Source organism: Acomys minous (assembly GCF_964271855.1).
Source record: "Acomys minous genome assembly, chromosome: 14".
NCBI classification, from domain to species: Eukaryota; Metazoa; Chordata; class Mammalia; order Rodentia; family Muridae; genus Acomys; species Acomys minous.
The window spans coordinates 82,431,269-82,445,382 of NC_140496.1; the positions used below are offsets into that span (position 1 = coordinate 82,431,269).

Genomic DNA, 14,114 nt, shown 5'->3' on the forward strand with positions numbered 1-14,114 from the left:
CTATCGTCGTAGTGCTGGCTTTTGTTTGTTTGTTTTTTCTAAGTGAGTAAATTTTAGAAAACGACATTGAATATGACATACCCACTAAAATCAATAAAGTCTATTTCTTTGGTAGTATTTTTTGCTGTTGTTGTTGTTGTTGAAAACTAGGTAGGAATAGTTCTTTCACAAAATTTTGGCTTAACCACTTTTCAGCAAAATCAAGATTGATTACGCTGGAATGGTTAGGGAAGTGGCCTTTGTGATCTAGTGGCCTAAATGGAATTCCAGATGTGTCCTCCACATCTAGCACACTACTGATCTCGCATATTAATTACCCAAGACATCATGAATAGCACCCTATGGAGAAAAAGAATGACAGAACATCACTCCCCAAAGGGGAGTATACTGCATGAAGAGGATGCATCTATACTTTATAGCTCCAGAACCCATGTCTCAAAACAAACCCACAAGTTTATCAAGAGCCAATTAAGAGAACCAAATGAAGCAAAATCAAAATCCGTAGCCTCTGAAATGGAGAGATGGCATAAAGGTAAAGAGCACTGGCTGCTCTTCCAGAGGATCTGGGTTCAATTCCCAGCACCCACATGGTGGCTAACAGCCATCTGTCACTCCAGTTCCAGGGGATCTGATGCCCTCTGTGGACACCTGGAATGCACACGGTACATAGACATACATGTCAGCAAAATACCCATATACATAAAACAGCAACAACAACTCAGGAAGCCACTAACACTCGTGGTGGCTTATTTAATATGAATGACATACTTTAGGTGAAACCTGCCATTCTATGTGTTATTTATGGTTTATTGGCCTTTTCACCAAGAAATTCGAATTCTAAGTATAGTGGGTTTTTTTTCCAAATGATGCTCAGCATTAAAGTGAACATAAATCATAATATAGTAATGAATAAAATATAATGAAATATAAATAATTAAAAAGCAAGAAACTATAAGATGTTCTAAAAGCAGTGCCTTGCATTTGAGCTGTCGGGGAGATCAGACCTTCCATGCCTGTCCTATATATCTGGTTTCTGATAAGCCATCAGACGGCTTGCTCACAGCTGGGAAATATCATTTTTTTAAAGAATGAGCAGGTGGTGGTAGAGAGCAGGACATTTCACCTGTGTGACTGAAGAGCACAGGTCAAAGTGTACATGATGGACAGAGGACAGTCTAAGGTTGTCAGTCTTAACTCTTGACCTTGATTGAGATAGGATTTCATTGCTTGCTACTGTGAGCCCCATGCTAGCTGGCTGTCCAGCTTCTGGAAATTCTCCTGTCTCTACCTCCCACCGTCTCAGAAGAACACAGAATTACACATGTGAATTGCCATTATGTCGGTTCCAAGGTGTCAAGCATAGGTTCTCACATCTGTGAGGCAACTGCCCTAGCCACTGAGCCATTTCCCACCATAGTCATTGGAATTCTTTAGAGACAAATTAAGAAATACCAGTTACTTCTGTTTTAAAATACATGCTTGTGTTTCAAGTCATTTGTTCTAATTCATATTTATGCACCTCAAATCTTGGAAAGAAGACATGTGCATTTTGAAATGTTAATGTTAAAAAATATATTTTCCTCTGAATCTTAGCTCTCCTCTCCTCTCCTCTCCCCTTCCCCTACACTTGTTCATAGGAGCTGTGTTTGAACCACTGACACTCTTCAGCATGCACCACAGAAAGGCCCCACACATCTTTCCTCCAGTAAAGAAGAAATGTTAACTTAGCCAAATGAATGAGAGGGCAGTAGGGCAGACAGGAAAAGGACCACAAGCCTGCCATCTAGTGGCAATTCAGTAAAAACACAGATCCATGATTCCCAGTGTGGAAAAAGTAATAAAACCAAGAAAACCCAAGACTTCTGACAGCACGTATGCTCAGCCAATCTTCCCACTAAAGCCTTTGTTCCTTTGTGATGCACATGCCATTATGAGGTGACACAGGTGTGTGTGTTATTTTTTAAAGATTCAGTCATACAGAAGTATTTTAAATATTCTCACTACAAGAAAATGAAAGTTTGGGTAGATGGACACATTTATCATCATTTGACCAACACATAATAGAAACATGTACCATAGCATCACATGACATTTCAGAAACCTGGGAATTTTTCCTGAATCAATTTAAAATGTTTAAGTAGAATGTAATTAAAAAAAAAAAAGCCTTGGCCATATATAATGACCCACAAACAGGGTGCTAAACATTGATAAGACTTTTTTCATATGTAATTTAGCAAGTCTACACTTTATACCTTCAAAACAACTGCGTGTGCTGGCTAGCAGTGGTGGGCCTGCTTGAAAAATGAGCAGTGCAGCTGCCTCCCATCGAAAAGTTCAGTCGATATTGTGCAGCTCATTAATTATTCATAGCCCACCCTATTTAAAACTGCATGTCACATCAACTGTATTCCATCTACCTCAGTGGCTAGCAACAGGGGCTTTCTGTTAGCCTAGGAAACAAAACTCCCCTCCCTTCCCTCCCGTCGATGAGAAGAATCCAGTGTTCCCAAACACTGCAGGCAGCAGCTGTGGCACGGAACACCTACTAAAACAGGCTCTGAGTGCTTTATTTGTTGGTTTGTGGGTTTATTGTTTCCCCTAAGACGTCGCCCGCTTTTGCTGTTTCTCTGCTTTACAAAGATAAATTTAAAAGCCATTGTTCGCAGCACTCGGGCTTCAGTTAAAGTTAAAGCAAAGAAAGAACCAACAGCAAAAAAAAAAAAAAAAAACCTCCTCCCTGGAGCCCACGCACAGGTTAGGATGCGTCGCTGTCAGATCTGCTCTTGGGACTTTCTCTGGCAAAAGCCAATGATCATCACTGGCCTCTCCTCCAGAATCAGTAGGCATTTTAAAGCAACCAAAATAAGGGTTTTAGGCATACACCAATCATCTGCAATTTCCTCTTTTATTCTAAAAAAAAAAATCTATCAGACATAAGAAGGAAAAGAGAAACATTTAAGAATGCCTTGTGTGTAGAAGCACATTTGACTAGCCAGGGGGGGTCTTTTCAGAGGCCACCTGATCTCTAGGCCAAGTTCAAGTTGGCTGCAGAGTGTGGTACCTCTCTGCCAGCAGTAGGTGTCACACATAACTAAGAGGAAGAGAAGCCAGAAAAAGAGAGAGAGAGAGAGAGAGAGAGAGAGAGAGAGAGAGAGAGAGAGAGAGGGAAAGCGTACTTTTCTATAGTTACAAAGCAGCATTCATATATTTCATTTGGAATTATACTGAGTAAAAGACAGAACCCCTGTATCTGTCAGTGAACACGTTTATAGCTGCATATTTCTGAGTCTATTCTACAATGCATTCAACAAGAGAAGTTCAACAAGGAAGCTGCAAACATGGAGTGAAAAGCATGTGGCGGGAAAACCAAGGGGACAGGAGCAGGTCAGTTGTCGCTGCTGCTGCAGTACTTACCGTGGTGGTGGTGGTGACCTCCTCAGTCACTACCTTCAGGGTGTCAACCACGGAGATGTAGCCCAGCCGCTTAGCAATCGCCAGGGCCGTGTTACCATTCTGAATAAGAGAAAGAGGGAAAGAGTGAGAAAGACTAGGGAGGACTGCCTGGTGAGCCAATGAGCTCACCCCGCTGGCTCTGCATGAGCCAGCACTTCCTTCCAAAACAAGGCACAGCTCGGGGAAAATCACTAGTTTTTACCATTACATCTAAATCCGTCTTTGCAACTTCTTGAGACTATAGCCCAGGTCACCATGGTAACACAACAAGCTTGCATCTGCCTGCTCTTTTTAATAAGAGGCACTTGATGCTTTAACCCTGAGGTTGTCACGCAGCTCCAAATCCTACACTGACTGGCCTTCCAAAGCCACCTTTCAAACTGAGGGAGGCATCTGCCAAAACTACTACGGAGAGCCTGGTACACTCATGGCTCACCAAGGGTCAGGCCATCTGCTGCAGGTAAGATGTTACCATAGGGACCCAGTGACAGATTTAGCGTCTGCTAGGCAGGAGCTCCAGCATGCTGCAAAAAAAAAAAAAAAAAAAAAAAAAAAAAAAAAAAAAAACCTACACAAGCCAGCAATTCTGGCTGCATCCAGCCCAAGCCTCTGGGGACCCTGTTTGTTTAATTACACCGCTTAGTTTACATTTCAATGGCTCCATGTCCCAAGGAGGCTGTTCTAAGCCAGCCAGTGGCTCAGAGACTGGGCTCCCTTAAGAAGATGGGATGGGGGGGGGGAGGTGCAAGTCCACTCACATCTGAGAGCCAGCTGTAAGCAAAGCCCTTCCAGCAGCCCAAGTGGAGGCCCCCACTCCCCAGAGAGTCAACTGACTTCCTTCCCAGCAAGCACTCCCCCAGAAATCACAGACTCCTAGGAAGGATTTTCCCGAAATCCGGGGCTTTCCACAGTCCAAGAGTTTGTTTTAAGGAGCATCTGTCACACGCAATCTCTGACACTAGGACAGTGGGGTAGGAGAAGAGAAAGATGAAAGTACAGGGAAGGGTCATGAGTGCTCCTTACCGCAGTGGTGGCATTAGGCTTGGCCCCGTGCTGGAGCAGGACATTGATGATGTGTGTGTGGCCCTGTTGAGCAGCTTGGTGCAAAGGTGTGTAGCCGTTCTGTGGGTCAAGACGGCACCGAAGAGCGAGCGAGAAGAAAAGTAGGTTAGCCTTTCATTTTTAGTTTCCTTGTCTTACTTGCAACAGACCCATCAAAGACCTCATTGTTTATTTAGAGCACAATTTCCCAGCAACCCCTTTCTCAGCAGCAAACACTCCCTCACACCTTATGGTGGGCTATGAAACACAAGATAAACAGACTCCAAATTGTAGCTGTTAGTACATTATAACTGGTTTAAAAAAATTCTTATGCTGAGAGAAGATTAAAAATAGAAAAGAACAATATAGCCCTGGTGCGTTTTCTTAGGAAAGATGAAGAGAGAGTTGGTGTATAGCTAAAGGCTGCAGAGGGTCACACTGGCTGCTGTTAGCCACGCCTATCCTAACAACCCTTGAAACTTTAGAAGATAAACAACAACGAAAGAGAATTGAATCTCATGTTTAACTCAAGAGATGGCTCTGGTTATAGAAGATTGCTGTGTGTAAACTTTGGAAGAGAAAAGTTCATTGGAAACATAATGCTCTGCCATGACCCCCCAAATGTGTCTTTAAAAAGGTAGAATTTTGACAGTGTAGTCTAAGCTTTTATGGAGACGAAAGACCCTGACTTGGAAGGAACTGCTGTTAAGACTACTATGAGCCAGTCTTGTACAGCCCTGTAGTAGTTGACGGGTGACTACATACTAAGTTATGTATTCGTATGAACTCAAAATTTTCACTGGGATCCTTGAAGGTGAGACGGGAGTCATCTCCTAGGCATTCATTTCGTGCAGGATACTGGACTTCATCTTCTTCATCAGTCTGAAGTGACTTGTAGCGCTTGGCATATAAAAGGTATTTTCTAAACAATAGTTGACTAAATGAACGGTGAACAAAGGATTCATAAATAAATGCCGTTCTCCCCGTTTCAGAGATGATGAAACTGAAACTAACAGTTAACCAATTTCTCCACAATCACTGTAGGTCCAGATCCTATGTAGAAGATCATGGAGACCAGTGGCTACTTAGCGATTCCCTGCCAAAAATATTTATTTATTTGTATCAGAGTCCATTGTGTTAAGCCATAACTTCTAAGTGGTCCACTTGTATATACATTATGTTTAAAAGAACATGCACATATGTGGGCACATTTCACCCAGGGTCAGAGCAGACTCATGGACAACAAGTGTATTTGGTCATTTTGACCATATAAAGTTTCTGATTATATTCGTGAATGCCATAAGACCCTCTCTATACAGGCCTTCCTGTATGTGGGAACGTCATCATGCCTGAGTGTCTTTCTGTCCAGATGTTCTAAACTCTGTCACATTAGGAATAGGACACATACTATAGATCCCTACAATTAAACAAAGCCCAAAGCCCTGAAAATACAACTAATCTACAGAGACGTTTAGAACCCTACAGTCATTACAGAGACCCTGCTTTCAAGCCAGGCAATCCGTGGACGATTGAGAAGGGTAAAGTAAGTGATATTTAGCTTCCTACAAATTCTTCCTTTCCATTTTATTTATAATGTTCTGTAAAATGAATTTAGCAGACTTCTTCATTATCATCCAAGTTAGTTCAATTATCAAGCACTTACTAACCACGTACTATGTGCTAAATACTTTAGCATAAAAAGAACATTGCATGTGCTAAATTAATATATATATATATATATTAGTATATTTTAACGATAGATTATCTACAGCTGCATAAGTAATGCTAAATATAATTAATCATGGCTAAATAACAGTCTGGCCCCACAGTAGGCCATATTAGATGGGGGTCTTCCATGCCCACTGTGGCCTGGAAAATGACCCCTGGGTATGAGTTAATCTAACCTTTACCTGAAGCTGGGGTGACTGAACACACAGAAGTTGAGCAGGGCTATAACTTTACGTGAACATCGGGTTGACATTCGTGTGACTCTACAACTCGTTGGCACACCAGTCTCAGACCTAGCTCTTCGAACTAAGGATAAGCAAAGCTTCAAGTCGCTCACACTTCCATTTTCTCACATGTCATATAGAAGTGGCCAAAAGCCCGTGCTTCAAGAAAGACCACATAAGTTTTCCATGAAGATACGGCTGGCTCATAAGAATTATATGAAAAGGTGAGAGATTGTGTCATTTCTTCATTGACAACTTTTGTATCTTTGCAGTATGTCCGATAAAAGAAATTTCCACTTGGGACTATAGTTTAATCCCCTTTCAAATGCTAGTTCCCTATAAGTCTCAACTTAATATGACAGGGTTTCATTATAATTCTAAGCAAATAATGATTTCATTTTTAAAAGTTTACATTTCTTAATCTTAATGCCAAGTTTTATAAGCAGTTGAGGAGTAAAGGTAGTACTTATGTTTGCATTTTAAAGCAATTAAACAATTCTTTAGTAGCTATGGTTACACATAAAACATCAGGAAGAAAATATAATTCCTTCTGCAAAGGTATTATTCCATGAGGAAAAATTCTGAAGAATTTATTAACAGATTGCCTATTAAGGCACTCAGCTATCTACTACCCTGAAATATATAACAGTAGAAGTTATATAGTTCACCTAAAAAATCCCGAGAATGTTAAAAAGTTATTTTTTCTCTTCATTAATTGTGTTTGCCACAGACCTAATTCCATAGAGGCCCGGACAATACAATACAGTGTTTGAAAGCTAGGTCTTAAAGCCATCTCACTGAAACCAAATAAATCTTTGCTAGAACCTCCAGAGTCTCATGGCATGGTGCATTTGCACATTTCAGTCTGCCATGACTGTGTGTGTGAGCTGGCTCAACACAAATGGTGCTAGAAACTAAAGCCCAAGAAGCCATATGGAAGCTTTTAAATAAGCATCAAACAAAAGCTTCATGGAATTTTGTAGGTCAGAAACTACACAACATTGTAGGGCAAGATCAGAAGTTTAGAGTATTATTTTCATCTTACAAAATAAGCTTATTTTAGATTGGTTTATGATATGCTTTTGCACAAAAACTTTGTTTCTGCTTCTAAGAAGACAAGTAAACGCTGGTTTACAAAACATCAAGTATTTCTAATTAGTAACATCTTCAAATGATGGCTCTGAAACTCCTGGGTGTGCTCAGGTGTTCAGGTGATATACCTGAGCTGAAGGCAGGCCTTCCTGATGCTTGAACTCAGACACACCCTGCAAACCTTGCTCTGTGGCAGTGAGTTGCAAGGTTACACTATCCATCAAGAGCAGCAGTCACACTGCACTTTCCTCTAACTTGAGCTAACCTGTGTGCACTGAGAGGTGGGGTGACATTCCGACCCACTCTGTCCAATTGGTCTTTTTTCCTACATTGTGTGGAGCTGTTAGGGAGATGCCATCTCTGAGTTATACCTGAGCCTAGGCCTTTTACACTTTTGTTAAAGAACTCCATAAAATGTTCCCAAAGAGATAGCTTGTTTAAAAGGGGAAGTATGAGGTACGTGCAGTTCTGTATTTCCACAGGAGGAGATGATGGGTTAGGGGATGGAGCCAAGAGCCTGACACACAATAGAGGAAGTCTGGCAGGGCATCAGACAATCTATGTCATCCATCGATTCTATGAGAATCAAACGCATCCTGCAGAAAATTGTTAAATCAAAGCTCTTTTAACTTTGTAACACATACAACTCTGAACCTGACCTCCACAGCCATCAAAGCTTATCAGAATGAAAAGACCTAAACAATCAGAAAAACCACACTGCTTCTTCAAAACTTTGGAAGAACTAAAAAGCAAAATTAAAACTTAAAATAAAAGGCAACTTATGGCTATAGTCAAGTGCCCTGACCGCATCCATGGTAGAATGTGTTTGACTTTCAAGAAGGAAACCGAGTACATATTTTACCTTGGTTTTTGCATTGACATTTGCTCCCTGTTTCAGAAGAAAGTTGACCATTTTCACATTTCCATAGTGACAGGCCACGATTAGAGGAGTGTAACCAAGCTGTGAATGACAAATCCGAAAGTTCAAGTATTATCCTTCCAGTAGCTAATAACCCAAGCTAAGGCTTCAGTCATTGCATGGTGGTATGCTTTGAGAGCTGTCGCTAACCACACAGAACTTTATATAAACCGGGGGAGATCAGACACTGGGGTGACTTAACTTAGCTGAAAGAACTGAGGAGTGAGAGATGACAGGACATGTCAATGGGATGGAGAAGACGCTGGTAGAACAGGGAGGTGGAGGTGGCAAAAGGTTGGTGGGGAGGATGCGAGGACACACAACAAGGTGTCTTCTGGACATGGCATGCCCATCGCACTCATAAACTCATTGCAGCTACTGCTATCTGCGTAAGACTTGCACAAGATTGGGTCCATTGATATTTCATCCTGAATGACAGAGCGGGGCCTATGAGGCCCCATCCCTTTCAGAGGGACTATTAGCAATCAACACTTGTTTGGGGAATGGTGTCACTGTCTTCAGTAGTGTAGCTGGAGATAAACCGCCCCCATTCTATGGGATAACTTCCAGCCTAGGTTCAGGCGAGCCAGTCTAATTGAACTCAGTGGCCCAAATGCAAAAGAAAGCAGGAGGCATGATAAGAAGGAAGGTACTGGTGGGAGGGGGAGGGAGGGAGAGAGGGAGGGGAGTAGAGGAGTGAAAATGACTACAGTAATTATGTCAATAAGTGACATTAAAGCAATAACCAAAAGAATGGATAAGCAATCAATAGTACAGAGAGGACCAATCCACCTCAAGATCAAGAGCATGGAGCAGAGCAGGAACAGGGCCAAAACAGCGAGGTTTTATATACATGAATTAAAGCCAAAATGAGAGGGTGGGCAGCACCCTCCAGACCTGGAATCTTAGGACGAGCCCTGGGGCCACTCCCATCTGATCCCAGCAGGCACAGGGAAGCATGGGAGGGTTCCTACTTTAGAGTGAGCTTTTAAGAAGAGAGACCTTGGGCATGAGCTGACCTGAATGAGGCCAGCCAAGAATCAGCCAAACCAGAACTAGTGGCAATGTTGCCAAGAGATCTGCTGTACCTTCGTGTAGGCATCCTGGTCAGCCCCGTGTTTGGTGAGAATGTCTGCAACGTTCACTTTATCTTCTTGGGCTGCAAGGTGTAAGGATGTGAGTCCACTCTGTAGTGAGAATGGAAGTAGAGGAACACGTCAGAGAGGAAGTGTGCTGTCACCTGCAGGAGCCTGTTTTGAAAGGAGCCAGAGAAGCATATGGCCTCTCTCCAGACATCCCGTCTTCTAAGGCCTGGAGTCAATGAGTTTTCAACCAACACCTATTCTCTGCATCAGATCAGATTTTCTGTATTTGGTATTTATGATTTGACTCTTTAAAAGAATTCGGCTAACAAGCTTCCAAACAATATTCCTTTCAAGCCTACCTACACTTTTTATGACTCTACTTACTCACTTAAATAATGGACCAAAAATAGTGCTCAGCAATAATCAATATTTTCATCAACAAAGTGTCATATTAATGTTGAAATGTATGGAGTTACTGGAAGTAAGCTCAGAATATTTTTTTCCAGTACTCAGTTGGCTTTGGGGGAAGGGGTTGTCTTCAAAATGGTAATTTCTTTTAAGTAGCCAAATCATTTATATAAAAACATAAAGCTTGGCAAATTTTATGAAAACTAGTTTATTGGGTATTCAGTAATCAATGTGTTGATTTTAATACATGGATAAAGTACAAAAGTGAATTAATTTTAACACATCAAGAAATAGAGAGAAGCAGTGTATCTGGCTGACACACACCCTAGCAGCCTTACTATATATGAATGGCCTCCCTCAAACAAAACTGAGAGTTGATGGTATCAAACATAATTTCAGCAGGCAATTTTTGAGGAGGAACTCACAGGATTAAACACAGGTATGAGCCAAGTTCTTGCCTATATAGAGTCCATAGCCTAGAATATGCCATGCCATGTACCTACTTCTCCAACTAGCACTCCGATATCCTCTGTATTTACCCATTTTTAGTATTTTCAGTGGGTACTGGTGCTTAACTCTAGGGCCTCAGGCACACCACAAAAATGCTTCATAAGCTCAGCTCCCTTTTCACCTTTTATTATAAAACAAGGACTCACTAAAGGGCCCATACTAGCCATGGACCCACTTAATAGTTTGGGCAGGTTTTGAGTTTAGGAGTCTCCTGCTTTAGCCTGTTAGTTGCTGGGAATACAAGCCTGTGCCATTAAACATTGTTAACAATGCTGGGCCTATAAACTGAGGTAGCTACCTCTTTCACGGTCAGTTGGCATCCTGGTTAATTGGCCAGCCCCATTGACCACTGCTGGAAGTCACATTTGCCCTGATAGCACTGAGGCTTACAAAGCTGAGCATGGCCTTCAAACCCATGACTTCCAGCATGGTGCTATTCCTAGACAGTAACAGATGCTCTAACCATTGAAAGCATGGCTGGCTCCTACCCCTAGAGGCTTGGCAGGTGTAGTAACTGTGTCACATGTGTGTCTGTGAGTGCCAGAGAGGAGAGGGGCTATGTTCACTCTCAATACTCTGACCTACGAACATCTTATTGATTAGTAGCCTGACATTCCCTGAAAAAAAGCGAGCCTGGGAGGACCACCAGTCTGGCGCCATGGGGCCAAGACAAGGAGCTAGCTTGAGAAGGCTGGCCTGGAAGGGCTCCCAGGACCATGACAGGGAGCAAGCTGGAGACTGATAAAACTCACCCCTGGGACCTTGGGTTCCTGGCAGGAATTTGCCTGAGATAGATGAGCCTTGAATATGATCACTTGGGCGGGCCTGGGCACAGAGCAAGCCCAAGGCCACTACCAGACTGGCACCATGAGGCCTGGACAGGGAGCTAGCCTGAGATGACTACCAGTCTGGCACCACACAGGCCTGAGGGCGGAAAGGCAAAGCATGCCTAAGATGATCCCTGCCTGGTACCATAATGCACAAGCAGGACATAGCACTCCTGAGACCAGTCCGGACACCCAGAAACCCCAGATGTCATTAAGAGGAGCAAGTAAGTGGTTGGGAAAATTGAAGAGAAAAAAAGAATCAGAAGGATGTGTGCACAATGAAGAGAGCAAGAAGTAGAGATTCGAGGGTAGTGAGGGACAGCCTGATGTGAGTAGCCTGTGATGCCACCTGGGACCATGGTGGGGCCCTGGCCTGTGCCACATCTGGGTCCATGAGCCAGCAACAAGGGTTTATTTGCTACCAAGGGCTAGGCAGATGGCCCTGGTCTGGACTGCCACCTGGGGACATGTTGATATCTGAGAGCTATGCAGAATTCACCCCACCCATCACCTGGGCAGAACTGCCCCCAGGGACATGAGAACAGGAGAGCTGACCCCCAATTCTACCCAGCTTTAGTGCATGGGAGAGTGGGCCCCCACACTGAGGGAGTTGTGCATGAGCTGGCACTACCACTCGTTTCCTAATGTTGTGGTGTGAACAAGGGAGCGATACCAGAGATGCTGTCCTTCCCACATCCTCATAACTGCCTGTAACAGGGAGGAGACCTGGTCCAGAGGTCATGAGAACAGGAGATCTGTCCCTTCCGCTCACCAACTGCAGCAATCCAGAGAGTGGGCCCTGCACCTCACATGGGCAGCACAGTAGAGCTGACCCTGATGGCAGGGGATTAGATGAGCTGGACCTGAAGGTGTGAGCACAGGAGCAATGTCCTCCCTCCCCCTTACCTACTACAGGCATGAGAGCAGGCCTTGATCCTCACCTATTGCAGCACTTGGGAGAGTGGGCCCCATACCTCACCTGGGCATTACAGTAAAGCTTTTTCTGGAGGTGGGGGTTGCAGGTGAGTTGGCCCTGAGGGTGTGAGTGTGGGAGATCTGCCCCTGCCTCTTGTCTGTTGCACAGTGGTGTGGACTAGGGAGATATGCCCTCTTCTCCTCCCTGGTCCCTCACCATCTATATAGCAGGCAGGAGAGCTGGCCCCAAGGTCATGAGAGTAGAAGAACCGGCATGTCCCTCACCAGCTGCAACACTCAGGGGAGAGTGGGCCCTGTCTCTCATCTGGGTATGGGGTAGAGCTGGTCCTGGCTGCAGGGCTTGCTGGTGAACCAGACCTCAGAGCATTATAGTAGGAGAGTCAGCATGCTGACCAGTTCAGGCACCTCTCAGGCCCAGATACAGGGCTTTGAATTGGCCTACCCCAACATCTTCCCAAGAGATGAACTGCTGGAGTGCATGAAGGGGGTGGTCCTACAGATACAAAACTACAGGATCTCCATTACACAGGACAATAGCAAGATATCTTAGAGAAGTCCCAGTGAGTTTCCAGCGTCGCTAGAGTAGCAGAAGCCAAAGGCCTCACACCAGACCAATGAGTCATTGCAATGAACATTTGCAAGCAAAGAAGTGTGGACAAAATGGTACAATGCGGGACACACTACAGCTTCCACACTGAGATTATTTTCCCCCTATTGGAGGAGAGGAGGCTGCAAGGGTAGAAAGCAAGTGTGAGGGGAGGGAGAGAGAGATGAATGGGATCGGGGTACATGATGTGATATTCACAAAGAACCAATACAAGGTTTAAAGAATAAAAACAAAAAAATGAGTGGCACATATAGAGAAGAAAACATTCTATGACATCGCAGGAAGCTTTCATTCCAAGGCTTGGTGCTTGCTAATTCTTGAGCTAGCTTGGCTCAACTTTGAGTTTCATAAAACATCAGCCTGAGAAAGAAACCTTTTTTTTTTTTTGCATTAAAATTCTGTCACTTATAAAGAAATATTATTTAACCCTACAGCATAAAATTGTAATATTAAGACAAAGCATAATCTGAATATTAGCAAAACTCATTAGAATTTCCCCCCCCCTCCAGTTGGTTTTTTTTCCCCTTGAGGTAGAGTTGTCACCATGTAGCCAAAGCTGGCCTCAAAGTCAGGATCCTCCAAAACTGAACAATGCTCTTCATTGCTGAGTGTACAAGTCAAAAAACTCCTTAAAGATTTGCTATTTGGCTGCTTACACTCTTTGAAGTCAAGTAATATTTTGAAAAGGATATTGTCAAGGAGAGCAGAGTGAATTCACTCTATATATTTAGAAGTTAAGCATTACAGCATCAGACACATTGTGTGATCAGTTTCAAAGTATTTCTCCTTGAGTTGTTGGACAGAGTTGATCAGGAGACACCCTAAACAATACAGACTATTTATCTTGATTGACCATCAGAACTTGATGACAAGGCCTTATCTCTTCTGTGGATGGGTGATTCAGTTTCCTTTTTTGGATATGACCACTGGTCAATCAATTGCCACAGTGGATGGTTCCACACCCAATAGTATATATGGGTAGCACAAATTGTACTCCATGGTTTTTTTTTTTAAGAAGAAAATATGAGGTTAAGAAGGATAGGCAGAAGCAGGGGAATATATCGGGGAAGGATGAGAAACAAATATGAACAAAATACATTGTATGACATTCTCAAAGAATCAATAAAATATTATATATAAGAGATTGTAATTTACTCAAGATGGTTCTTAATGTTAAAAAAAGTTTCTGTGGATTATTTTTAAATAAGTATGTTTTTAGCAGACAGTAAAAAGTTGAATACCCCTCCTTTATACACAGATAGTAAACAAAAATATTTTGTATCT

General features: G+C 43.0%; 1 protein-coding gene across 47 annotated transcripts in view; it reads right to left on the minus strand.

Annotated features, from left to right (window-relative positions):
- The window catches only part of ANK2 (ankyrin 2), a 574,434-nt gene that overhangs the window by 74,726 nt on the left and 485,594 nt on the right, over positions 1-14,114 (minus strand). For 46 of the 47 annotated variants that reach the window (XM_084755448.1, XM_084755450.1, XM_084755414.1 and 43 more), the window contains 4 exons: positions 9,546-9,644; positions 8,401-8,499; positions 4,477-4,575; positions 3,415-3,513 (listed from right to left, as the gene is read on the minus strand). In XM_084755448.1, coding sequence (XP_084611574.1) covers positions 3,415-3,513; positions 4,477-4,575; positions 8,401-8,499; positions 9,546-9,644 — 396 coding nt within the window. The remainder of the gene's footprint in view (positions 1-3,414; positions 3,514-4,476; positions 4,576-8,400; positions 8,500-9,545; positions 9,645-14,114) is intronic. The other variant, XM_084755408.1, reaches the window with a different exon arrangement.